The sequence below is a fragment of the Xenopus tropicalis genome, chromosome 2, assembly GCF_000004195.4.
Source record: "Xenopus tropicalis strain Nigerian chromosome 2, UCB_Xtro_10.0, whole genome shotgun sequence".
NCBI classification, from domain to species: Eukaryota; Metazoa; Chordata; class Amphibia; order Anura; family Pipidae; genus Xenopus; species Xenopus tropicalis.
The window spans coordinates 153,164,625-153,192,297 of NC_030678.2; the positions used below are offsets into that span (position 1 = coordinate 153,164,625).

Genomic DNA, 27,673 nt, shown 5'->3' on the forward strand with positions numbered 1-27,673 from the left:
ATTTACCTAAATAAAAAACGGCATGGAAGTAAAATAATATATTCAACATAAACTTGAAGAATTCTGGTAATAGTATGGGAAATATAAATCTATTTAAAATGAATGAAATCAGCTTTCATGTTGCATCAGGCAGTTGCTTGAAATATCTGTCAAACACTTTTCAAGTTATAATCATAGTAGAGAAGTTGCACGGAGTCAATCTGAATCTTACTACAAACAGATGCAGCTCTGGGCACTTACTAGGTAACCACTTCTAGCAGAAACATCTGACTTCCATGTTGGTGTCGTTGGGTTCTTACTGCACTCCGTTGTGTCTGTGCTATTTATCTGCAAGGTTTTCATCAGTGCGGTTTGTGATGAATTCCAAAAATCTTGGACATTCTGTGTACGAAATGTATTATTATTACTTGAGAGAATAGTAACACAACTGTAAATTGATCTGTTGCCCTTGGAATGAGTTCCCAGCTGGCTGTGCCAATATCCTCACCTGTACAGAAAGTTTCAGTTTCTGAATTGCCCTCTGCAGATGGCTTTCTTTGGGATTGGAAGAAATGTTGGCTAAGTCTCCAACGTACAGTGTAGGAATCCCCTCGATACAGTCTGATCTCCAGCGAAGATTACTGGCAGAGATATATGTGCGTGGCTTGGTTATCTCCTCAAGCCCAAGCTGCCCTAGATCTGTCCAGAATTTTAGCGCCACAATATTGTGAGATTCATCTGATATATAAACCACTGGAGCTGCACCTGCAAACAAGATACAGTTGTTTTTTTCTGAGCCATTTGTATGTCTCTTAGTTCCAAGGTACAATTATGAAAATCTTCCTCACTATGGAGTGGTTTATGTTAAGTACACTAGCATTATATAGTAATGAAAATGCTACTGTACACATTTCTATTCAATACCTCAATGCTAGCATGGGGCAAGGCAGAAAGGTCATGGGTTGTGACCATTTGGTAACAGGCAGGAATGTAAACGGCCTTACAAAGGACTACAATAACAACCATCTGAATGTAATTATAGCTACGGAGATATAAAGTATAAAGCATGTCCCCATAGGTTTTCCCCTAAGCAAAATGGCCCCTTAGGTGCATGACCTGCAGTTATCAGTGCTTAGGGTCAATGTATTTCTCATCTGTCAGGCTCCCCAGAAAAGGTATTTCAGAAAAGGACAACTAAAATTAGTATTGTTGAACGATGAATGCATTTGCATTATTCACAAAATATCCACGTACCTGTTTTTTTGTATATGGAGATGATTAATCCCACCAGATCAACCTCTGCATATGGGGCGCTAAACAAAGGCTCCTGGAACCTGCTGAAGTCCGTCACTTCTCTCGGGCTGTAAATCTGCTCCAAAATGCTCTCTGATGGCTAAAAAGAACCCACATAGAAGTCAGTGTCTTTGGCTAATAAACATTTAGAGGCAAATTATACACATTATTATATACCTGAAGTTGCTGGAAGCGAGTTTTCTTTGTAGCTGTTAACTGCAAATCAGCTGCTAATGACTTTCCTTTTGATGTGGATGCTGCCAAATGATACATTTTATAGCGACAACCTTCTTTCAGAAGAGAAAGCACATCTGGTAACGGACGCCAAATGTTCAGTATATATGCTGAAAATTAGGACACAAATATCAACATTTGATCCCAATATATTCTGATAAGTGGACTTGTTTTGAGGTGTAAGAATCACAGTGATCAAAATAAAACTAAAGGTTACCTTTCCCCTAATTAGCGCCTCTATTAATTCTACTATCAGAACCACATTCTTTCACAGCAACCTTCACTTTCGGGTGCAGCCATGGATGGATGGCACCCTTCACAAGTTGTAAAGTGAAGCAGAGAAGATACACACAACACTGGTCTAAAGCTAAAATCGCAATGCATTGGGTGTGCTTCTTTCTGCCTACGTTTTGTAGGAAGATGGAGAGAAGTGGATGCACTCTCATCCGAGTTCTCTGTCAAAAGAAACAGGATTTGTTGTCTCTCTGTTTTCCTGTGCCAGAGACATGCAGCTCTCTCCTCTGTCCTGCTCCCCCCTCCCTCAAGAATGCTAAGAACTCCCTTCCCCAGCCCTTAGGAATGTGGATCTGAGCCAATCAGCAGGAAGATTCCTCATAGTCTTACAAACTGAGCATGTACACCTGTCTTGGTCTTGGTGCAAGAGCGAGGCATTATGGGAATATTCTTTACAGAGCTCAGCATTTTTTTTTACCTATGAGGCTTCTGATCATCTGAATGGGAGAAATATGGGGAGACTTAAGGGCACTATTGAGAGAACTGAAGGTATGCCTGCAGCTTGAGATTAACTCTATTAGCCTTTCCTTCTCCTTTAAGGGTGATTTTAAGGAAAAACACGAAGAAAACAATACCTTTACCAAAAAAAGGCAGCTTTCAGGGGGAACCAGCATTTATGTCCTACCACTATAAGGAATGCAAATGAGCTTTTAGCAATTTTATGAGCTCTGTGTTGCCAGGAAAATTCAGAAGTATTTACTATGCAGGGAGAACCGGTAGGCATATTTATAGATTATTACAAAGAACTGAAAATACTGTTTTTACAAAAATATACATAAAGACTGACCTGCATCTGTTTCATAATTTCTGTAATCTGCAATGCGTAATTTCCATACAGGAGTGACATCCCTCCTTGTACAGCCATTTGCATCCTGCTCACTGCATTCAATGGCTTTTCTGAATTCAGCTTGGATCAGTGCTTGCTTCTTATCGTTTAAAAGTTGCCTGTGGTGATTGAGGGCTTTCAGCTGCTCAGCACTTAAGTACGACTAGCAATGAAACAAAAACACAAATCATACTTAAGACATACATTACGGGTTTATATAGTAATTTCATCAGCCTCACAAAGGTTGCAACAGGTTTTAACCTAGAAACTTTCCACTAAAATGCAAGTAAAATAAATTGTGGATAAAACATAGGGATACTTTTCTTATAAGCCTATAATACACAGCTTACTCAAGCTAAGAGATATAAGATGATAAAGGACAGTAAAATAAAAAGGAGCAGTATGCATGAGAGCACTCCCAATGAACTTCATATAACCCACCCTAGATTCATAACACAAAGTGGGCACAGTGCCTTCTGCACAGAGATGCACAGCATGATATGTAATATCCAAATAAATATGCAATCATATTTTATTTCCCCAACCATCTACCCAAATGTGCACGTGGACTTAAAGAGGTTGTTCATCTTTAGGTTAACTTTTAATATGAATGTCTTATTCATAGTTTTAAATTTGCCTTCATTTTTTTTTAAAAGATAGTTTTTGAAATTATTTGCCATCCTCTTCCGCCTCTTTTTATCTTGCACTATAAAATGATATCTGTTGGCTGGAGGACACTAACCCTGGTTGTAAAAAAAACTATTGCTCTGAATGGCTGCCATTTTATTATGTACAGTGTATTTCTGTTTAGGCCCTCTCTTAGTCACCTTACAGTCATCTGAACCACTGCCTGGTTGTTAGTATAAATTGGACTACTAACTAGGCAGCTGCTGGAATTAAAGCTAAGCCTGCTGAACAAAAAGCTAAATCGTTAAAAAACCAACCATAAAAAATAAAATGATCTTTAAAGGTGAACTATGCATTTTAAAGTTTATATAGATGTAACATCTCTTTTTGTGTCTTAAAGAACTGTTATTTGTACAAGTTAGCAATTGGAAGGCTTGCTCCTATAGTAACACTGGGAATTACATAAATCTTATTGTAAATACTGTACAAAAGTATCAGAAGTAACTAAAGAGTACTATGACCATATCAAGGCTACATGCTGAGTACTAAAAGCAAGGTGCATTATTCCTTATACACACACATTTCAAACTGAATGCATCACTAAACATCATTTATAAGGATATCAATTAAAAGTTATATAGGGAAAGCTGAAGCTTAGCCTATTTAAGGCCAGTATTAGCTTACCTCCAGATACCCAGGGTCAGATTCGTTCTGAATGGCTTCATAGATTTCAGCCCCATCCTGAAGGGTCTGCATTTGTTGTGCATTTAATGACCGCCGCCTGAGTCCCTTTCTTCTGTTGCATGTTACTGGAACGAAATAATTGTGAGCATGTTATTAATGACCCTACAAGTTCCTTACACCTTGCAAACGAATGCTGCCATCTTGCTGCCCTATTTTAAAGTATATGGATAGGTATACTTTACATTTATATTAGTTGCTGACCAAAAAGGCACTGTCACACGGGATGGATTCTCGGCTTACAGATAAAAATCCACCCTACAATACAAAAAGCTTATTGATGTGCCTGCTCTGAAGCCATTGCACTGGCCTGGTGCGGGCACACAAAGTGGATTTCAGTGCAAAACTGTATATTCAAGCAGTTATGTGCCAAAATCTGCTCCATGGGCCTGCACCTGGGCCAATGCAATGAGGCAGCGGAATCCCTCCTGTGTGGCAGTGACCTTTAAAGAGAGCTGTAAATGAATATGACTAGAAATGCTGCATTTTATATAATAAAGTCTCTATACCTGCAGAGTTGTAGAACCCAAAAAAGTAATGACCCATACTTTCAAGATTGTCCAGAGGACCTCAATGCCTGGCATCTTGTAATGCCATCTTTTGAATGCAGTGACACTGCACATGCTCAGTGTGCTCTAGGCAGCTGTTGAGAAGCTAAGCTTATGGGTTGTTTAAAATTATCAGAGAAAATGGGGTTGAGGAGGGATGATGCAGTGCTATACATGTAATGTGACTCTGTATCAATGACTAATTATCTTTGTATAGTGACATTTCTATATATACAGTATATTGTGAGTGGGTCCCTAAGCTCAGGTAAGTGACAGCAGCACAGAGCATGGGCAGGGAATGTGCCTGTGCCTACTAAAGAAACACAAAACAATGTGCAGCTTTTTTTGCTTACTAATTTGTTATGCTCCTTAAAGCAAAAGGAATCAGCTAACAAATATACACTCCAACCCTCTTTTCATCAGATCTCATATTCCCTGTGAAACCTTCCTTTAGTTATGCATCCTTTCTAGACTTTATCTAGCATTTTTCTTTCCCAAAACTGTTAACGCACCAACTTCCCACTTATCATGCTGCTATGAGTCAGGATGAATGCTTCCAATGTGACTTGCTCTTTTGTTATGTGCTATAAGCTCTGTACATTACGTTCTCTGCAAAGCCAGTTTATTTAAAGAACCAAAGTGCCAACCTTCCCGCTGTTCAAATTCAGCTTGTATTTTTGAAAAGAGCATTTCAAGCTTTTTTTGTTGATTTGCTGAATGCTTTTCTGCTTCTCTTTCCTCTGCTCGATCATTGCGAAACACATACAGTCCATTTGCCATTTTTTCCATCCACTGAAGGAAGGGAGAGGTAGGAAAGTCAGTTATTACAAAGGTTTGCCCTTTGGTATACATTTTTTAACAAACTGCTATACACTGAATTGATTCCATGCAGCTGACCAGAGAAACTTGATCCAGATGGCATATTCTCTCTATATATCTGCTAATATACAAATGTGGAATGCCAGTGCATGTAAACAACCGAGGCTTTCTGTGACTATATACATGTATAAGGTTGCTTTTTATATGGGTTACAGAATGCTTAGAACTAAATGGGGGGGGGGGGGGGGCATATTAGGGTCCTGATGATGTTGAACTCAGAGGCACACAGATAGTTGAACATACTAAAAAGCAATATCACATTCACCTAAAGGGGCTTCAAAACAAAATATAAGATGACCCTTTATTTTTTTTTTTAATTTTTGGTCTCTTTAAATTACAGGATTTGAATTCAGACTACTATACCAAGGGTCAATAGGACAGAGAGCATATGTGGGGCCACACACAGAAGGGAAGCCTTCCTATAGCTCTATTGTTTATGCAGAGCACACAACAGATTGGAAGAGCAGGAAGTAAAGAGGAGCTGCAGCTCCTTTTCACTTCCTCATCTGCACCATACACTGACATGGTCCATTGGCAGATATAATTTTTGAACCTTTCTAATCCTTGAACCAACCAATATCCATAATACATGTATAAAGGTCACATTTGGTGGGCCAGCACCAATTTTTTTCTGTGTGTATAGCCCCTGAAAGTGAACATTTCATTTAAAATGGCTCTGCCTCTTACCTGCATGGGATAGATTCTTTGTATTACTACATCGACACACCCCACCACACCTCCTTCACTTAACAGTGATGATAAATGGAGACAGAATGGTCTGGGATCCTTGAAATATCCAAGTTTGGTATGCCATCGAACAGGCCGAGTGCTGTTAGCTGCAATCTAGGAGAAGGCTACAAAGTTAATATCTACAGATGGGCTCATAAATTATAGATTATCGAAAACCATCGTTATCATAAAAGGAGACTGCCCCATATAAAATATGCATGACTCAGCAGATATAGAGATTATTTTACTTCATTTAAATCAATAACTAAACAACAAGAGTGTAGATGTACAAAAAGTACAAAAAAGGTGGCAGTGAGAAGCACAAATAGTATTTTAAGCTGAATTTGACAATGCAGTTACTTTGCATTTAAAATGTAGTCTCAAATTAGCAGAGAATTAAGTTCCTTCTTAGTAACATTACCTTCAACATAAGAGATTCTGGCGCTTCAAGGGGAGAGCAGGCATCATCTGAGCCAATAAGTTCCGCTCCATGAACAATTAGCTTCTGACCAATAAAAAGCCTTCCTTTGTGTAAGAGAGCAGTGAGACACGGATCAAGCAGAACCTTGATACCATACCAACTATCTGTCACCTCTATTACTGCAGAACTTTCCTTAGAGTCAGCGGGTTCGGTTTTATTACTACATGCATTGGGCAGGCGAGTGCCCTGGGAAATGATCTTGGCAATGCACAGTACCAGCGTTTTAGCTGGGGAGTCATCTCTCTCCATGATCTTTTTGATGGCGGATCTCTGACTCTTATCAATTTCCACATCATATCTGGAAAGAAAATACAATCATTTCAGGTTACGTTATTATAGGAGACTGCTGTGGGAAACATTTACCTTAAATAAAACAGAAAATGTTGATTTAATTATTGATGTTATGAGGAATTACTTGCACTTTGTTGTGAAAGTAAATGACAACGGAATCCTCTTTCAGTTTTCCAGTCAGCTATTTCCATATTCCAAGGCTCAAGATTTTCATATTACAGCCAAAATTAAATAACATTTTAAAATATCCACTTCCGTTAACTTTCTATAGTACCTCGGTAGATCAGAGCTGGAGAGATGAAACTTATAGTCTTATGTTTGTTAAAACATAAATCTTGAAAAGCGGAACATGAAAACTTGAACTATAACCCACTGATTGGCAAGTTCTCATAAATAAAACAGAAATGTGATTAGTTTGCTTTAGCCAACGTTATACACAAATCTCCAACCAATCAAGGCAATAGTCCAACCTAGGCTAAACCAGATAGTGGAATATATATACAAACCACCCTCAAGCACTCTTTCACCTACCCTGGAAGGGTTTACATTCTACTTGATTATGTAACAGAGAGAAATATAAAGGTTTCCCTGCTATACAGACCTGTACTTTAACTGTAAAAGCACACGTTCTGGTGTAAGGCATCTGCAAGCAAATGTCTTTGGGAACCTGACTTCCATTGCAGCAAGTTTCCATACAATCCAGCGGTAGTGGTTATGAACCCATTCAGCTGAAATTAATTTTGGATCCACACCAGGAGTGTCACAAAACGCTCTGTACAAATGAGAAAAAGGAAACATAGGAAAATACATAGCAAAAGTGAAAAGTTACACAGAAACCCAGAAATGTTTTTAATGGTTTACAATATTTAAGTTGTAACTTTACCTTTAAGAGAATTAGATCACTTCAGTGTGTGTAGGAGGAATAACATCAATATTTGTCTATATATATATATATATATATAGTATACAGGGAGGAGCACACCCTATACAAGTCCAAATGCCCTTGGTGCAGGTCAAAAAACAAAAATATAGTAGAAAGAGTGCCGCACACACAGGGACTTGATACAAAAGAAAAAGTGTTTTTATTGAAAAAATTCCAACGTTTCGAGCACAATCTGTGCTCTTCCTCAGGGACAAACCACCTGGTTTGTCCCTGAGGAAGAGCACAGATTGTGCTTGAAACGTTGGAATTTTTTCAATAAAACCACTTTTTCTTTTGTATCAAGTCCCTGTGTGTGCGGCACTCTTTCTACTATATATATATATATATCTTTACACACAATACCATACAAAGTTATGGGTGATTTTAAGGGACGGTAACACCAAAAAATGAAAGTGTATAAATGTAATTAATATATAATGTATTGCTGCCCTGTACTGGTACAACTGGTGTGTTTTCCTTAGAAAGACTACTATAGTTTATATAATAAAGCTTCTGTGTAGCCATGAGGGCAGCCATTTACAGGAGAAAAGGCACAGGTTTCTTAGCAGATAACAGATAAAACCCCATTATATTCTACAAAGCTTATTTGTTATCTGCTATGTGCCTGTGCCTTTTCTCCTTTTTCCCAGCTTCAATGGCTGCCCCCGTGTTGACATAGCAGTTCATTTATATAAACTATAGTAGCGTTTCTGTTGCAAACTTACCACTTTTAAATAAATACCTGTATATCTCTTCTTTGCCTGCGTTGCCTTGTTCAGTGGGAATAAGCCAACCTCCATCTGCCAACTGCACACCATTTCCAGAAAGAAGAAGTTCTTTTGTGAAATAATTTGAACAGTGGAACTGGAAGGACAATGCGTTCTCGCTGCTGACTCCAATATGGTTCTTCACAATGCCATATCTGTATAACTAAACAGGCAGAGGAGACAGCATTTTTTTTTTTTATCGTAATTGTGCCACTGACAGTAATTGCATACAAACAAAATTCAGGCTCAGCGCATTAAGCAAGAAAATGTGGCTGCCACAGTTTGTACACAATGATAAGAAATAAGTGTGGGAGGGAGGAAGGAAGGAACATACAGCTTCTACATACACCGCCATTTTTCAAGACAAATGTGGAAAGTGACTGGGTGAGAAGCTGACATTTCAATCACATTCTCCACAGATACCAATAAACGGATACCGCACGTTACCTGTTCCCTTGAATACAGAGTGGGACACCTTTCTGCCACTGCAGATTGAAGTGAAATTCTCTTCACATGTGACATTTTCAGACGATACAGTGAGCCTGGATGCGGTTTAATCTTTTGCCTTAGCTTTTTCCGAATTCTCATTTCCTGCAGGTCTTTGCTACATCGAAGATTTGAAGTCATTTGTAAAATATCTTTAGGGAGAAAAAAAAAAGTTCCAGGTCAATAAGCAATACCCTACGGGTGGCAGTGAAATAAAGGCTTAAAAGAGGGATCTTTGTTACTTACCTGTAAAATTCTTTTCTCTCTTCATTGAAAGGGGGGCACAGGCACTGAAGTGTTAACTTCAACTTCAGTGCCTGTGTCCCTCTGAAATGAAAGAGAAAGGGATTTTTGTTACTAAAGCTGGCCATACACGCACTGATATATTCGGTGCGTGTATGGCAAGTTGGTGAGTCGACCGATATCGCAGGAGGCTGCTGATATCGACTCACCGATCGGGCCGGTTAAAAGATTTTGATCAGGCGCCATAGAAGGCGCCTGAGCAAAATCTGCCGTCAGGGCTGAATCGGCAGAAGGAGGTAGAAATCCCATTGTTTCTACCTCCTTATCTGCCATTTCAGTCCTGAACAGTTAGTGGCAGATTGTAAGATCTACAATCGCCACGTGTGTGGCCACCTTTACCTGTAAAAGTAATTTCTCTCTTCATTGAAAGGGGGACACAGGCACTGAAGTGAAGCTAACCCTCCAGTGCCTGTGTCCCCCTGAAATTAAAGAAAAATTGCCTTTCTTTGCATTTTCCCATGTCTCAAAGTATAAATATATATATATAATACCTGAGTCATCAAATTGATCTTTTGAAGAACATATGGTTTCAACTTTGTCTTCTTTTGGATAAACAATGCTCTCGATAAGCCCATCCGAACTGCCATTTTGTACACTGTTTGACTGGTTGTCTGCCAAGGTCGCCACAGTCTTTTTAAAAGGAGGCACAAATTTCTTTGCAGGTATTTTAGATGCAGATGAGCAGTTTATGGTCTCTTTTGCAGCAGTGGGGCTATACGATTTAGAAGTTGAATCAGATGCAACATCTGGTGACTTGATGGGTAGAGACTGGTGGAAGATTTTGACTTTAGAATGGAGATGGGCTTGTGTAGGAATGCACGTGACTTGACGTAAAGCACTAGAAAAGGTAAAAAGTTGCTTGTTTAATGAATATTGATTATTAACTGTATGCAGAATTACTATCCTTAAGTCTAGATCATTTATTTTTCATTAGCTCTGAAACCACATATATTATGGGAAATACTTCATAAGTAGCCAGTAAGGTGTATGGCCAGTGACTAACTATGTTGTCTCAAGTCGTTAGGATACAGCCATCCAAAGTAGGTAGCAAAGTGAGTATTATGTAGCTCAGGGTGAACTGCAAAGTGAGTGTTCCCGAGCTATCCCTCCCTGATATTACCAGTGTTTGCATTTTGGAATGTGAAGCAAGTTGATGTTTGACTGCAGGGTTTTTTCCACTATACAGACTGCAGATGTCAAAATGGGTTGAGTGCTATAAACCTAATACAGGTATTAGCTGAACATGAACAAAAGACACCATCAGACTAAATCAGTCTTCCCGTGTCTAAAGCACAACTTAAGAGAAAATAATTTAGCATATAGTGGCTGTTTAAACATAGCTGCAGGTCACCAAAAAATAAAATGTTATGTTATAGAAACAAATGCAATTTTGGAGATTAAATGCTTTGCTTTAGTTATAGAAAACATATGAAAATGCATTTTCAGTTACCCTTGCAAGTGTTTCACATGTCAACAAAAGCTCAATAACTAACTGACAGCAATGCAGTCAACAGAGGTCTTAACATTAATGCAGCCAAAGCTAAACAAGCAGGAATATTGGGCTGCCTACTGTCCCAAAGTGTATGCTTGCTTTAAAAACCTTGCACAAAAATAAAACAAGATTTTTGTTTTTGGGGCCTTCCATACATTAGTTTATCTAAACAGCTATTTATTATGACTTCACCATCTCATATTAACTGAGGCCTAAATTATATATCTGTCAAGTTCAATCCTGATGAGCTAAAAGCACCATATTTCCATTAACCATCCCTGTTTAGAACAGAAGTGAGTCAGATTTCAAAACATTTTTCCAATTATTTTTAATAAAGTAACTTATCATAGGCATGGGTATTTGCTTGTTCAAGAAGACTCATGTCTTATTTTAGGGACTGCAAATATTGCCCTACATGTAATATTTTGGATTTTCCATGAGACCATAGCCTGGTATGTTAAGTATACTGATCTATCTTTATACTGTCTCCCTAAAGGCAGGGGCACATGTAGCAGGCAGTTCAATTTCCAATATGTTTTGCCAACGCTGATCCTGGAGTGAGCGCAGAAAAGCGGATCTGTTTTTCTGTGCCTGTATACAAAATGCAGACAGAGGAAAGTGGACAATCTGCTATGTGCGCCCCTGCCCTTAGGGTACTTCCACACGGGGCCGATACTTGCAGGCCTGATTGTTGGTGTGTCTGACAGGCACTGCGTAAACCTGGGTGCAGGCACACATGAGGGAGTATTAGTTTTTGTGCTTAAATCTTCCCTAAAGAAGGGGCACAACTATATAAGCCTCTCTTACATTCTGCTTGTGCCAGTATTAGATTATATGGGAAATAGGAAATATACTGGTCAAATGTTCCCACAATGTCAAATGGCAGCCAACAGCTGCAACTTTGTAGCATGCAACTCTACTGGAGTTTCACTTTGTATTGGGGTTACCTCAGATGCAGGTTTTTTTCTTGCTTTAACATAACTTGCATCTCATAAATGGGGACAGAACTTTCCTACTGCAAACAAGGGAGCTACACAGGGACAGGGCAGGTGTGATAAGCACAAAAAGCAACATAAAAAGGGATCTTATCTGTCAGTATGAATAAACAATACAATCCAATACCAAACATCATATTTATATTTACCTTTCAGGATTACAAGTTGATGGCTTCAAGGGAAGGGTGTACAAAAACCTTCGCCTGTCTCGCATCATGTCTAAGACACAAGTAATTAAAATGACAATTACTTTTTAAAAAAAAAAAAGTTACGTTTTTTTTTTTTTTTTTAAAACTAACATAAAAATATACATACATGACGATTATCAGTCAATGTAAAAGTTATGTGTCTAAAAGGTTAGCATGAATTATATTATTATAACCCCCATTCTGTACATGGGCTCCTCTGATTTATCTATGCCATCTTCATGTTACTAAAACCCATCCACCAAAGATGTAGAATCATAGTGAATCATCTCACTACATGGAAGAAGATGGGCATTAACACAGTACAATGGTACAGTTGTAAATGGTCTAACTCTGCATATTTATTAGCCAATAAATAAATACAACCTGGAGTGCTGATCAAAGGCTTTAAAATCCCCGTTTGTTGCCGAGTGTCTGTTGTGCAATCAAATTCTGGTAAAAGCCGTCTTTTGATTGGTGGCTCTCCTGCATTTGATAAGATTGCAATAATGCATTATAGGCAGCACTTACTATAGTACACTCTTATAACTACTATTTACAGCTTACCATCAACTACCTGGTTCACTAGGTAATGCTACAGGTTTCATTATTATTAATACCAACCATAGCCATTACTAGTCACAAGGTACACAGTCTGCTACAATGCAAGTGACAAAATAAATGCTCTTTTAGGAAAATGTTACACAAGTGATTGCTTTCCAATGTTTTACCTTGGCTAAATGTTGTAAGAATAAGGCTATTGCTACATGGGGCTAAGAAAAACCCCTTCCATTGTGATCTGCTCTATATTGTGTCTGCACCCAGAGATACTGGGTTGGCCTGGGTTCATACACGGGTTTACATGTTTTGGTGCCTGAAAAGTACCAAGGTTTTCATGTTTCTCATTCAATGAATGGGAGACAACAGCGACAGTTTCAGGCATTTTGAAGAATACAGCAATAAGCCATATCACTAAAGTGAAAAATGCAAACAGGTGGCAAGGTGGCTCCAAAAGAGGGGTGCTGGGCGGTAGTAACTTATAAAAATATAAAAAAACTACAATTAATTTGTATATCTTTCATTTGCATATTTCCCCTTAATAAGTCAACTGTATCTAGGTTTAGTCAAAAGTCAACATACTGAAACCATGTATGACCCAAAAGTAGTTTTTCAATGGTACTGCTTTACATACACATAGAGCATATTTTTAAAAATAAACTGCAAAATATGTTTATGTTTTATTCCCTTTTGAGTAAGAATGAAGAAACAGTGTTTCGTTACATACCAGGTGTCGGCCCTTCTGTTCTTGATCTCTTCCCAGTTCTTGTATTTGAGGTCTGGTTGAGATACAAGTATGTTTCATGGGCAGCTGATCCCATATCTGTCAGGTCATCATCTTCCAAGAAAGCTCTAGCACTTTCTGCTGCTTCTATTTCAAAATCATTTTGTGGTGTGTTCTGGGCTGTTGCGACATATAAATCGGGTTTGGTTTTATTAGCCAATGCTGATGTGTTGGTTGAGACTTTTACCAACTGGATGGGCGTTAATTGATTTCCAGGGACAGTTGTTATAATGGGGCTTATGGCTGCTTCTGAATATGTAAGTGACTTCTTGCCAGCTTGCTTATCCTGAAAAGTACGAAGATTCCCTGCTTTACATTGCAAATTATCATTTTTATAAGAGGACCCTGCAGTTTGCACCAGTCTTTTTGTTCCTGGAGTTGATTCTTTTATTTTTGATGAAACAGGCAGTCTTACGAGTGATTTATTTTGTTCATAATTGTCGGGATCATCAAATTCTTGAAAGATATCTTTGACTTTCTGCAGCGCACTTTCAGACACAGAGACCTGCTTTCCGCTTGCGGTATTAAAGCCAAAAGTACCATTATTTTTTCTAGTTGTTTCGACTTTTTCTGTTGTTAATGGCATCTGTTTTGATTTTGTCATTCCTCCTCCTATTACTATCTCTTCAACAGTGCTTTCATTAGTCTGCTGTTGCATCAACGGACAAGTATCTATTTCAGAAAAAATCACCCTAGCTTTCTTCAAAGACTCGTCTGACAACTGCACCGTCTTGCCACTTGCAGTACTAAACGACACAGCCTTCGGCATGGTAACATTGGGCTGAAGCAAAGATACATCCTTAACATCTTCATTAAAAACACTTTTTTCAACATTAAACAGAGCCGCTGATGTTTCTTTTGGGTCAGAGGATAGGCAGACAGCTCTGACCTGCTTTAAAGAATTTCCGCTTATGTTGACCTTTTTACCGCTTGCAGTAGAAAATGAAAATGTATTTGCATTAACTCTATCAGAATCATCAACAGTGTTCTGCTCTTTTTCTGCTTCTGTTTTTCGAATGGCTGGCGTAATATAAGCCGCCTCTTGCTTACTAGTATCTACTGTAACATCATTAGCTGCTTCAGAAAGCATCAGTCTTGCTTTTTGAAGAGAATCATGAGACACTGTGACGGATTTCCCACTGGCTGTGCTGAAAGAGAGAGGTGCCAGGGATGTACAGTCCTCGTTTCTGTTGCTTATATTTGCAGTATTTTTTTGAGTGCTAAGGACATGGTTATCATTACATTCAGCTAAATTTTGATTTACAAAATGACCTGAATCATTGTATCTTTTGACTTTAACCACAGTGCTTAGATGCTCAGTTACTGAATACACATCATGGCCACTACTTTCAGACGGCAAATTTTTTAAAACGTTGCCTGTTGTAAGCAGCGATGATTGGTTGATATTTATTGATATGCCTTCCCCAGCTGTAAATTCACTATTGTTTCCACTTCCATTAGATGCCCTATTACTACACATGCCCTCCGGATAAAGCTCTGGTCTGATTTCCAAAGCATTTCTAGAAGTTGAAATATCTTCAATGAATCCGTCACTCTGTTTCAGGACTGACTCACAAGTGAGAAGAGACAATGGCTCAGAGTTCATTAATTTATTTTGTTTCACCTCATCCAATTTCCCTTCCTTGCTAAAGGTACATTCCTCCTGGAAAAGTTTATGTGCTTTAGCTAGAGAGTCGTCGGAAACAGAAACCTTTTTACCACCGGCAGTGCAAAAACCCGGCATGAAACCTTTTTCTGTACTTCTTCTCAGAATATTTTTTTCTTGCCATCCTGATGTCGTTGTGGGTTTTGGCCCCAAATTAACATATGGGAATTGGGTCGGTTCATTTACAGGCTGTGGTATTTGTATTGTATTTTGAATATTACAGCGCAATGTAAAACTGTCTTCATGTTCCTCTGCAAATATGTTTCTGGCTTTCTGGATTGAAGACTCGGACATCATAATGTTTCTCCCACTGGCAGTCTGAAAACCTTTCATGGAAAGCTCAGAAAGAGAGGATTCATTACACTTTGAGTTGTCATTGATTGTTTCCTTTTGTGGTGTATGCTTTACATCAGTACTTTCACATTTTAAACAATCCAGCTGTAATTCTTGATTCTGGCTTTTTTCATTACCACTCACTAGTATTGTAGCATTCTTGCCCAATGTTTTTATGAATGGTAATGAAACATTACTTTGACATACCAAATGCTCAGATGTGTGTTCTGTCTTTCCACAATTTTCATTATTTATTAATTTAGAAGAGTGTTTTATATTGCTTTTTCTGCTTTCTTCTTTGGCGTGGCTGAGCAATTCTTTATCATTATCTATATCATTGAACAGTTCAGCAGCTTTTTTTAGTACATCATTGTCTATATTAACTTGCTTGCCACTAGCAAGATTAAACCCTGCAAAGAGTCTTTCATTTTGTTTAACCAGAAAACCTTGTTTAGGTGCCAAGGTCACAAAATCTGGCATAGAATCATGTGTTTCTTTACTGCAACATTCTCCTGCAGAAGGCAATTCTTTTATTCCAGGACTGGAGGGAATTGCCTCCATTCCCTCAGAATGATCCCTTCCTGCTGCAAAACTATCATTAAAATCTACGTCCTTCCAGACATCTGAGTTGTTAAGGTTCTGGGACTCGCTCCCACCTTCAGTTGAATTTTGTTTCTCAGTCACAGAAGGCACTTTCCTAAACTGAGTAAAATCAAACTGACTGTCTGCATTTTCTAGAATAGAGGAAAGTTCAGAGATTTCAGCTTGCTGGCTTTCAGTCAAATGTTCATTCAACTGGAAAGAGGTTTTAGTGGTAGAGATTGGTTTCTTTTTGTACCTGGGCAGTGCAGAAGAGGCAGCCTTTGGGCTGTATGCGGAGGCTTTCAGTGTCATTTGATGATTTGCAGCATCCATTGCATTTTTGTCTGAAGAAGGTTCTTTTAAATGACTATTTTCTGCCATAGGTGTTTGTACTTTTGCTCTTTTTGGTGCTTTATCATTTGTGTTCTCAGATGTACTTGGTTCATTTTTACACATGGTGTTATGCATTACAAGGTTACTGGTGGACAACGCACCACCTTTTGCTTTACAATCTATGGTCCTTCCTGTTTCACTGTATCTTGTATCTTCAATATCTTCAAAAATAAGTTTACCTTTAGCAAGTGTGCTTTCTGAAATAATTATGTCTTTATTGGAAGCGGTTTTGAATCCTTTGAAGTCTGTTTCAGAAGCAGACATATTAAAATAGCCTAATGTTTGAACATTTCCTTTTGCAGGAGGATCATCGAAACCAAAAACGTCAATTTGATCTGAATGTTTTAAACCTGCACTCTGCTGCACGTCTCCTTTTTTGGGGGGCATACTGTCTAGGTTCTCAGATGGATTCATTCCTTTTATACATGTACTCTTAAATATGTCAGGCTTATTGCTGGATGCAGGCTTAATGAACAGCTCATTATCTTTTGCCATTATAGCTGTAGTTTGACCGCTTTCCTCTTCGATGTCTTTAAACAGCAGTCTACCTTTAGCAAATTTGTTTTCTGATACATTTATTTCTTTATTGGATGCAGTTTTGAATCCTTTTAAATTTGTTTCATACCCAGGAACATCAAAGGGAGTTTTCTTTAAGGGCTCTTTGTTTTCTTCATTGCAGGGCTTAGCGTCACCAATGCCAAACTCAATTTCTTTGAACAAGTCACAACCTTTTACAATATTTTTATCTGAAATATGTATTTTTTTATTAGATGCCGTTTTAAAGCCCTTGAAAGTTTTACTCAGAATTTCTGGGACTGGTAATTCAGTCAGTGCTGTCTCCTCCTCCCACAGAGACTTTCCATGGTTGGAAATAACACTCCTTGTATGATCACTAGTGACATCAGGAGTGTCTCTGGTTTCGTAACCATTACCTACCAATGCCTGAGCAGCACTTATTTCTTGCTTCACATGAAGGAATGAGCCCTCATTACAGTCACCTACTAATTTTTCACCACTAGCTGGCTTTTTCCCTATGCCAGTTGATGAAAATGATTGATCTTCATTCCGCCTTAATTGATTTTTTGTTTTTTCAACAAGATTTTCTGCGCTGCTCCTAAAATCGCATGCCTGAGTTAACACTTGAGGCTTTATTTGCATGTCATTGGACACATTAGAATTTAGCATTGAGCATGACACATATTGCTTAGCATGGAACTGAAGTGCCTCATGTTGTGCTGAGGCATCCTCTGGATAATCTGTTTCAAGCTGTTTTCTTGCAAAACAATTTGCTGTAGCCACAACCTTTTCCCTGATGCTTAGTGTAGCTTTGCATCTATCTTTTGTTTCAGGAACACGTTCCTCAAAATAGTCTGGAGCCCTGGCACCTTCTGAAGTGTTTTGACCGTCTGAGATAGTTTTACATAAAGAAATTCCCTTATTATCATTCTCCTTTTCCAGGAATACTGGTTTCTGCAGGCCGTTGGAATAATATTTAGCATTTGATTCTGGTTCATCTAAAATAAAGCAATAAGATATTTAGTCTGATAACTATTACAAGGCACAGGCAATTCTACATCAGATGTCAGATAGAAATAACTAGGACTGAGCTGTGCAATTTAAAACAGCAGCTTATATTAGGTATTAAACTGTTTTATTTTCATTTTCTAAATTTAGCAGAGAACATTTGGAAATGATGACACACAAGTGGGAAAGATTATTGACGTTACATGTGTTCAGTCTTAAAAATGAAAATAAAAATGGTGAGACAAGTCAAGAAGGGACAAGTCAAGAAGGAAAAGGCAGAACAGAGGAAAGGATAATTAAATTCTGCCACCAAATATCAGTACTTATTTACAACAATACACAAATAATTCAGGCTGCAAGAACATTGCAGATTTCAGGGGAAGTGGGAAGTACTTACTTTGATTTTCCTTAATGTGAGGTTTTGGTTCATCAGAACTTAAATGACTGTTCAATGATCTCCTAGTGGCTATGCTGGTATTGCTTGCAATATGACCAGTTAACACAGTGTTTACACTGTACATAAACTTCGATTGCTTTTTCAGAGTTGAAAATGAAGTACTAATAGTTACTCTTTCCTGGGGTTTCTTAGCACAGTCATCTACTGAACTTAATTCACCAGTTGTTATTTTTGCTGGGTGGGTTGTTAGTTTTGTTATACAACCAACTTCACTGTTAGAAATTTCAGAAGAATCCATTTTTTCACATTGAGAAAGATTCAGTGAGTGAACAGAGTTATTTGAGGATGAAGCCATGTTATTCAAATCAGCATTAATACAATTCACATTTAAAGTGCTTTCTTTGCCAACTTTATTAGACAGTACATTGTCGGTGCTTGGCTCATTGACTTCCTCCTGCTTTTCGGCTTCAGTAATATTACATGTATCACTTTTGTTGACAGTGATATCTTCACAACATAGATTTGCTGCATGCAAAGTGCTATCCTGTGATTGAGTTATATCCAACTCACATATATTTAGCTGTGACCATTCATATGGAGTAGTTTCTTTGGCTATTTTTTGGTTAACAGCATTCATTTTGTAGTCTTGTTCAGGTTTCATAAGCATCTCATGATCACATTTATGATGCTCATCTAAAGGGACCAAAATGCTTTCTCCTTCTTCTGCTTTAAATAATGAAACTTGGCACTTCTGAGACTTAATAGATTCCACTTTTCTCCTAGCTTGGGTAGAATTTTTCAGCTTTCTGAGACCAGGAGTCTTTTCACTTGCAAAAAAGATTGAGAGGACATCTTCCATTCCTTCCAGAGCATTTTCCACAGTTCTGGAAACCTCCTCGTCCTTCACTGTATTTGCAACAGTTTTCTTCCAGGCTGCCCTTGAGGAAATGGCAGACGCTTCTGGTACAGTTTTGCTCGCACTGCATGAACCTGGCTTTTCTAGTCCTGCTGAAAAATAAAAAACAGTATCCAATAATATATAGAAACCAAGTCACACGTTCACTAAAAAAACGAGATAAACAAATCACATTAATTTATAAACAAGCATCCATCGGTCGCACGAAAGATCGTACAATCGGCCACACACTGTTCAGGGCTGAAACGGCAGATAAGGAGGTAGAAACAATAGGATTTCTACCTCCTTCTGCCGATTCAGCGCTGAAGGCAGATTTTGGTCAGGTGCCTTGCCATACACGCACCGAATATCGCACGAAATGAGGTTTTGTACGATATTATCGGTGCGTGTATGGCCAGCTTTAGGCAGTTTTTTAGACTTTTTCAAATCTAGTGTGTTTGGCATTATATACTTCTTTTTGAAGTGCCATGAGGCACTGTAGAAAATCTGGAGCAACAAAAGAATTACCCAAAATAGCTGCCAATAAACAGCATTGCAGAACACGTTGGTGCTTTAAACAACGTGTTTATAATAATGTAAAGGCATCATATTAGTGTGCACTTTATGTGGCAGGAGGTTTTTATCTGGGATCAAGTACAAGAAACTGTTTTATTATTACAGAGAAAAAGCAAATAGTTTTTAAAAATAAGAATTATTTACTTATAATGGAGTCTATGGAAGATGACCTTTCCGGAATTTTCTGGATAACAGATCCCATACCTGTATATTAGAATCACACAACAGCATATATACAGTCACAGAGCAACATATGCTACTTAGCTACACGGTAAAGTTGGGTTAAATAAAGACTAAAGTCCTCAAGTTCAACCCCTTCAAGCAAACCCTGTGCGCATATATACACATACTTATACCGACCTATCTATACACTTGTATATATAAACTTTATATACACACATACCTATACCAACTAACTGCAGATCTTAAGATCTCAAAACTTGTTCTTATCAGTAACCTTTTGGGTGTTAATGTTTTGAAGGCTTTAGTACAGTAGATCGCACTGTCATCCCAGAATCTAGGTTCCTGTTAACATCTTCATCCTTATATGTTAGTCTGGCAAAATCTTATTAAATATGCAACAAATCAGAGTTTTGCATATGTAATCTAACATACCACATATTTGACGGTCTTCATTTTGTGTGCCCGTCTCAGGTGGTGGCAAATTATTCGCTTCCATATTCTCACAATTTGGGAAAAGGCTCTGTACAATCTATAAATAAAAAAAAAACGTCATTCTGTAGCTTAAGTTAACTGGACACATAAAAAATGTGGCAGCCCTAAATGTTTCTGCAGAATTGTAATCAGAACAGGGGAACAGCTATACTTATATATTTTCATGGTGCCTCTGCAGAAGATGAGAAAACATGCTACATGAGGTTTTACCATCATATGATACCCTACAAAATTCACACTGACCCTGCCACCAATGACCTTATACCACAAACCCTCTCTGCCACTAGGCCATATACCCTGCTGTAGACAAAATACATCTTTGGCTTTCTCCAAACGTAAACATGCCCAGAAAAAAGTTTGTTCATGTGTGCCCTCAAAGTATAACACCAGCACACAAACATTTTGAGTTGAGTTTTATTGCACACACCAACTACATAAAATCAGAGGAAAAGTTGGTAGATGTAACTAAATGGTAATAGGTAATGCAGACAATATTACTTTTTTCCATTGCTCGGGGTACAAGGATTTATTCTACTTACACCCCCACATCAAGAATAAGCAATTATTTAATACGAACATTAATTTTTTGATATGCTTGTAACTATACTTTATTTTAAATTTGTATTGGATTTTAACAAAAGCAAAGAATTTTAACAAAAAACAGATAAGAAAACATTCATTAAGCTTATTCCATATAAAGATTTTGCTGGAAAACTGTCCATTTGATCAAAGTGAGTCTATTTAAAATATATTATTGTACTACATAAATAAAAATGAATTATAAACAAGTATATTAGTTTGAAAGGTGGGGGTAAGAGAGAGTAGCATATCTGTGTTTGTTGGAGTATGAGTACATTGACTTGCATTACAAAGAATACTTTTCTTAGGCTTATGTCACACATGACCTCTCTTGTGAAGGTGCACACTTCTAAGGTATAAAATCTGAATTTTCTGCCAGCCAAGACAACCTTTGCTATTAGCTTAAGAAATGTGAAATATTATTTGTCATGCAAGTCTATACTGGTTAAGAATTATTTATCATCGAAAAAAAATTATCTGAATAAAATAAAGGGATGAGAAAAACAACAGGTATTATGCTCCCACCTCCCCAAACTTTTCAACCCTTTTATGGCTTCATCAAGGGCACAAGTGTATAATGAAGCTGTTATAGGGATGAAAAGATCAAGGCTGCATAAGTGAACTGTTTTAAGGACATTGTCCTGCACAATTCAAACTCATGAGAGACAAGGTTGTTTTTTTGATGTAACAAATGGTATTGGTTTTGAAAATGTGAAAGTAAGTTACATTTTAAGTGCCAGAAATACACTGAAATGGTCCGCTGGGGAAGGTGGGTGCATAATACCTATTGTGTTTCTCATTACTCTCTTTTATTCAAATAAAATAAGTTAAAAGAAAGCTCATAAAATATTATACTTACTGCAGCATGTTTATTTCCACTGGGCTGATCATTAGCATGTGCTAAATAACAAAAGAAACAGAAGAGTTTATTAAAAAAAAAAAAAAAAGGGGGGGGGCTAAATTACCTTTGCTTTAAAGCAAAACAAAACTGAATAAAAACAGAAAAAGTCAGATTTTGTCCATCCAGTTATTCATAGGTGATGATATACAGGGTTGTTTCACTGTAATTTTCAGTGCATACGTGTAGCATTGCAGTCCCCCTAATCAGCCCCCTGTAGGCTTTCATTGCAGCTTGTCATGCAATAGTTGCCTGAAAATGTGCATAGTTTTTACCTACTTTGAAACATCTTAAAGCACGTGAAACAGCTCATGTGCCATTACCCACACAATGGTCAACCAGTTAGGTTAAACACTTCTGTTATGGATAGCTGTTTATTTATGTTACTTGCCAATTATCACAGTTGGGGAAGGAGGTGTAGCTAGTGAACTAGACCATGACATCTCTGGATCCACCTCTGCACCTAGACTTTCTTTAATACATCCAGTTTGGTTCTAGGGTAAAAAGGCATACACAATATATTAGGACCCTTAAAAACAAGACACACAATAGATGTTTTGAATCAGAATTTAACTGTGTCCAGAAGTACTTCATACACAAATCAGTTATACAAAGACAACATTTGCCTATTTCAGTGTCCTAAAAAAGGTTTTTTTTTTTATAATACTAAGTCAATCAGACAAAGTTAAAAGGTCCTAGAAGCATTTTATTTCTTTTTAGTACTGATTTCTCTACTAAAGAACCCCTCAAGACAAGACCCCCTCAGATCTGAATTAAATGATTGTCTTTTATGGGATATACCAAATGGATTGGATGTTATAGATCAGTGCTGCGACTGAACCCTCACAAAGAAGAATTGGCTTGGACTGCCCAAAATATGCATATTAATACTCTTAATACATTCTTACAAGATTAAATGAAAGAATACCCAGTACAAACAAAGAACATTTCACATGATCATCATGGAAGTCATTTATCATGAAAAATAAATGAGGCTCAATGTCAAATAAAAGTTTTGTAGTTTCTATTTTCCACTATAAAGAATAAAAACTCAGGTATAACTGCACTATTAACCACAATGGCTTAAAGGACAAGGAAAGGCTAAGTCATTTGGGGGTGCCAAAATGTTAGGCACCCCCAAGTGACTTTAATCGCTTACCTTGTACCCCAGGCTGGTGCCCCTGTTAAGAGAAAACAGCACCAGGCCGGGGTACCTGTAGCAAAAGCTTCCTCCTTCCTGCTTGTTTTGCCGGCAAATTCCCGGGACCGGCACATGCGCATTAGAGTGAAAAGCCGGCTTCTCTGTTAAAGTTCGCCTTTTCACTCTACTGCGCATGCGCGCGAGCGAAGCAGGAAGCGCTACAAGTACCCCGGGCTGGTACTGTTCTCTCAGAACAGGGGCACTAGCCCGGGGTAAAAGGTAAGCGATTTAAGTCACTTTAAGTTACTTTGCCTTTCCTTCTCTTAATGCACAAAACTATATTTTCCAGTTCAAGAAATCATATTAGGTATAAAAATACATACAGAAAACTGTTAGTGCCTTCTTCTCAAATGCAGAATTTCATAAAACCACTTACCTTCATAAGCTTTGGAGTACAAAACAGACTGCTGCAAATGTCTTAAAAAATAGAGAAGAGAAAAAAGTTTTATGTGCCTAAAAATGAAAATGGAATTAAAGCTTACATTTATATAAATTGCAAAATAATAAATATTTACCAGGTTTCCAATCACACTGTGGTGTTTTATGTAGGTACTTATTTCGTAATGGTGTCTTGAATATTTCTTTGATAACAGCAGGACTGAAATGACAGTAAGAGTTACTGAATCGGAATACATAACCATGCTCCTTAGGATTAATCAGAACAGTATCAACCTGGTACCTGAATTTTAGGTACCAATGAAATGGACAAAAAGAAAGCTGGTGACAAGTGGCAATCGAAACTGCGTGCTAGAAAATCCCAACATTACAATATACAAGCCACAAATCTAGGGTGCCAACATAATAGCGCCATAGATTCTATTGTTATGGGCTGCTCTTTGATCTATGCCATGAGCATGTTTATTGCCAACCAAATTTGTGTCAAGACCACAAAAAGTGTTACAAAAATGGTTAATGGAGACAAGAATCAGTCTGGAAACAATTAAATATTTATGTTCAGTTTTGGTTTTGTTACATAGAGTGAAAAGAGAAAAATCAGAAAGCTTGTGTAGTTATGTATTAAACATGCAAAGTTGCTACAGGTCTTGTTACCTATACCAACCAAACAGCAAGCAGCAGTTATTGCTCAACTGTTCCAAAGCAAAAGATTATTGGTTGGTGTGGGTCATTCATCTAGGCAAGCTATGTGGCTTTAATTACATAAGGGCGTTCATAGGCTTAAGACACTGACCAAATACCTAATTAGTTGTTGTCCAACGCAAGTTAGGCTAAAAAAAAAAAAACGTCCAGAAATCTGAGCATTAAAAAACCCATCATAAATAAGAGGAGACCTGGAAAAGGCATGCGAGGAATCTAAAAGCTCTCTAATACAACATTTTATATATTTTTTTCTTATTTTACCTTTCGTTGAGGCATCGACTTGAGGGACTGAAAACTTCACTTGCTTGATGCTGCATTTGGGTACAGTTACTTTTCTCAAGTCTAACATTGTTTCCATTATCTGCAAAAAAACAAGTGAAACGTTTTAGTAATTACCCTCAAGAGAGGATTAGAGGTAGTGGGCATGTACCAGACCTTGGCTTGCTGAGTTGCACAGGCGTCATGCACAGGGAGGAAGGGAGAAAAGCAATGCAGTAAGTTTAAAAGAGAAACTGTATAGAGCTTATACTTACGAGGCATATTCATAAAATACTTTTCCTTGTCCTATTAAGCATACTTATTAGGGACAGAACCACCTTTATTTTTTCATACAAATCAGTAAGGTTGTATAATCAGTTCATAAATGAAGCAGTTCCTTACACTTCACCTTATATGCAATATATATAAGATTCCATTCAATGTTTACAAGAATACACCTGAATTTACCTGTTGCATTCTGCCTTTTATCCAGCTCTGTCAAAGAAGAAGCAAAAAGAGGTGATAGTAAACGCTCCTTAAAGATGACTGGAGTGGAATCTAATTGGCTATAAATTGACGACTTCAGTTTAGGAGTTTTGATGTTGTTTTCATGGAGATCATCCAAACTGCATTCATGATCTTCACATGTTCTTGACTTGTAAGGCAAGGCTTCAGCAGTGAGCTCTTCAAACCAGTTTAGACTGATAGGCCCTAAATCTGTAATACACACAACCAAACAGTTGCACAGTGAGTGCATAAACAAAAATAAAACTGAATTTCAACAGGCAGAGGCCAAAATATTGCCAGCCAGTTGGAAATAGTTATTCGTTACCAGACAATTGATTTTCTGAAATCTGTATATACTTATTGTTTTTTTCATGTATTATAGAAGGCAAAAGGTTATTTACAATGACCCCAGACAGAAGCACAAGAGTGTGCAATATGTTTATGAAAAGAGAACTTCAAGATTAAATGAAAAACTAAAGTGCTTAACTTCTCCCAGGGGTCTGGGTGCTCTCGGCACCTTGCCTTCCACTTTGTAAATGATCCCTATTAGGGCCAAACTAGGGGTAGGCAGAATCAGCGGTGCCTAGGGTGCAACCATGGGAGGCTCTAGGCATGTTCCTCTTCCTTCGCCTACCCATAGTCTGAGCCGTCATTCCCCACTGCCGCTTGTCAGTACCGCTCCAGTGCGTGCTCCCCCCACCCCCAGAAGTGTCACTGGAGCAGTGCTGGACGGCTGGCCATGTTGCATAGGGTGCCCAACTGGCTTGGCCCAGCTCTGATCGCTATAGTTTTTCACTTAGCAGCTTGTTTATTTGCCCATTGAAGCAGTAGGACGACTCAACCTGTTGAGACTTTTGGTGCGATAACTTTCCTACAGACAGCATTTCCATGTTACATAGGATAGGGTGCACTCTGTAAGATATTCATGCTTAAACAATTCTTGACCAAGCTCCAGGTCACAATACCTGAGTGAGAGCAATGCGTGCTAAACAGATCATAGAAGACAGATTTTCCAAGTTGCGGTGCAGCCATTTCTCTTCAAAAAAAAAATAATGTCACAAATAAATCTGTAAAAGAAAAAAAAAAGTTCATGTTCAACTTTTAATACGCAGATATATATACACATATTTTTTAATATAAAAAAAAAAAATCTTTGTGCATTCTTTATTTCTTTATGTACTGGGACACGGTATAACCAAATGCAACAATACTTATCAGGGCCCAGCATATTTTAGAGAACGGGCTCTTGTTATCTCATATTACCACAAATCATTCATTAGGAAACAGAATGCAGCAAAACTTTTTAGGGACCATTTTTAAATATGGGAGAAGGCCAGCAACAATTTTGGTTCAAAAAACATCCCAACCCCAGCCTTAGTGTGACCCATTCTATCTGACCAATCAGATTTCAGCATTCCATAACGTATAAACAAATATAACAAAACATGTACCTTTGGGTTTTCAAAGGTGACCAATCAGATGATACTATTTTATAGTATGAAAAACAAAAATACTATATGCACCGCTGTTGCTGTGAAGCAGTGAAAAGTGTTTTATTAGCTCACAAAAAGTGGCAATGTTTCGGGCATATACCAGGCCCTTTATCAAGCCCAGGCAACAGTTGCGCCTATAGTATTTTTGTTTTTCATATGATTTATTTTCTGGGCGACCTGGCAGTTTGGAGCCCCACTGGGAAATGTAGAAAACTGACAGATCATCCACAAGGCTTAGATTGTAAGCTCTACGGGGCAGGGACCTCCTTCCTACTGTGTCTCATACCTCATGGCACTTATTCCCTGTGCATTTATATATATTTATTTATTATAAAACTTATGTAATTTTGTATTCTGTAAGACTGTACAGCGCTGCGTACCCTTGTGGCGCTTTATAAATAAAGTTATACACACATACATACAAGCTGGGGCAGCTTTTTTTCCAAAAAGGGGAACCATCTTGGGAAATAAACTTAGCAATTCAATTTAATTCCCAGTTGGGTTGTTTACACTGTGACTAGCAATATGCCCAGACTGACAGACAGACCACCACACTTCTGCTCCTCTGTAGTTGTGAGGAATCCTGCTGGGCACATAAGTCTATAGGGAATATCACAACAGCCACATCCAAAATGATTTCACAGTATGTGATCACAGTTTATACTATAGGTAAAAATGCTCATGTTAACGTTCCATATATCCTTAAAGAATGTTTTGAACCCTAAGGGACGCTGGGAGTTGTAGTCCCAACTGTGGCAAGTGGAACACTCCCCCCTATAAAGCTGCTGCTGCTTCCCACCCCCCACACTTGCCGTCAGTACAGGGCAAATGATAATGTGTGAGAATGTGTCACTGTCGCACCTCCCGCTAACAAAACACGGTTACGTTAGAACTCCGCACTTATGAGCAGTGTGTGTCCCTCTGAGAGATGCGACTCACGGTAGTGGTACGTTCCCGTAACATTGCCCCTGAGAGCTTCTCACCATGTCCCGCCACAGCCTCAAAACAGACGTCTGCTACACCCTGACGTCACCACGCAACCCCGCCCCTTAAGAGTAGCCGCGCCTCTTTCACCAGCCCTGCGCCGCAGTCGCTCCCTGCTCCGGCCTTATCTTGTTGCCGGTATTGCCTGTCAGATTTCAGAATGTTATATAAAAGTGACTTCCAACCCTGTGTCATGCACT

The 27,673-nt window shown here is 38.2% G+C and overlaps 1 protein-coding gene across 5 annotated transcripts in view; it reads right to left on the reverse strand.

Annotated features, from left to right (window-relative positions):
• Nucleotides 1-27,673, reverse strand: part of brca2 (BRCA2, DNA repair associated) — a 28,603-nt gene extending 930 nt beyond the window's left edge. The window contains exons 1-27 of one of the 5 annotated variants that reach the window (XM_031897235.1): nucleotides 27,473-27,673; nucleotides 25,962-26,063; nucleotides 24,958-25,206; nucleotides 24,493-24,592; nucleotides 23,649-23,731; nucleotides 23,510-23,550; nucleotides 22,324-22,426; nucleotides 21,894-21,934; nucleotides 20,396-20,492; nucleotides 19,925-19,984; nucleotides 18,310-19,317; nucleotides 13,358-17,902; nucleotides 12,460-12,558; nucleotides 12,037-12,106; nucleotides 9,892-10,238; nucleotides 9,059-9,249; nucleotides 8,587-8,774; nucleotides 7,524-7,694; nucleotides 6,572-6,929; nucleotides 6,109-6,264; nucleotides 5,190-5,334; nucleotides 3,938-4,062; nucleotides 2,588-2,789; nucleotides 1,450-1,616; nucleotides 1,234-1,372; nucleotides 488-744; nucleotides 241-381 (exon numbers count right to left, since the gene is read on the reverse strand). In XM_031897235.1, coding sequence (XP_031753095.1) covers nucleotides 241-381; nucleotides 488-744; nucleotides 1,234-1,372; nucleotides 1,450-1,616; nucleotides 2,588-2,789; nucleotides 3,938-4,062; nucleotides 5,190-5,334; nucleotides 6,109-6,264; nucleotides 6,572-6,929; nucleotides 7,524-7,694; nucleotides 8,587-8,774; nucleotides 9,059-9,249; nucleotides 9,892-10,238; nucleotides 12,037-12,106; nucleotides 12,460-12,558; nucleotides 13,358-17,902; nucleotides 18,310-19,317; nucleotides 19,925-19,984; nucleotides 20,396-20,492; nucleotides 21,894-21,934; nucleotides 22,324-22,426; nucleotides 23,510-23,550; nucleotides 23,649-23,731; nucleotides 24,493-24,592; nucleotides 24,958-25,206; nucleotides 25,962-26,028 — 9,150 coding nt within the window. In that variant the 5' untranslated portion in view covers nucleotides 26,029-26,063; nucleotides 27,473-27,673. Of the gene's footprint in view, nucleotides 1-240; nucleotides 382-487; nucleotides 745-1,233; nucleotides 1,373-1,449; nucleotides 1,617-2,587; nucleotides 2,790-3,937; nucleotides 4,063-5,189; nucleotides 5,335-6,108; nucleotides 6,265-6,571; nucleotides 6,930-7,523; nucleotides 7,695-8,586; nucleotides 8,775-9,058; nucleotides 9,250-9,891; nucleotides 10,239-12,036; nucleotides 12,107-12,459; nucleotides 12,559-13,357; nucleotides 17,903-18,309; nucleotides 19,318-19,924; nucleotides 19,985-20,395; nucleotides 20,493-21,893; nucleotides 21,935-22,323; nucleotides 22,427-23,509; nucleotides 23,551-23,648; nucleotides 23,732-24,492; nucleotides 24,593-24,957; nucleotides 25,207-25,961; nucleotides 26,064-27,428 lie in introns of all 5 variants that reach the window. The other 4 variants (XM_031897236.1, XM_031897234.1, XM_031897237.1 and 1 more) reach the window with 4 other exon arrangements.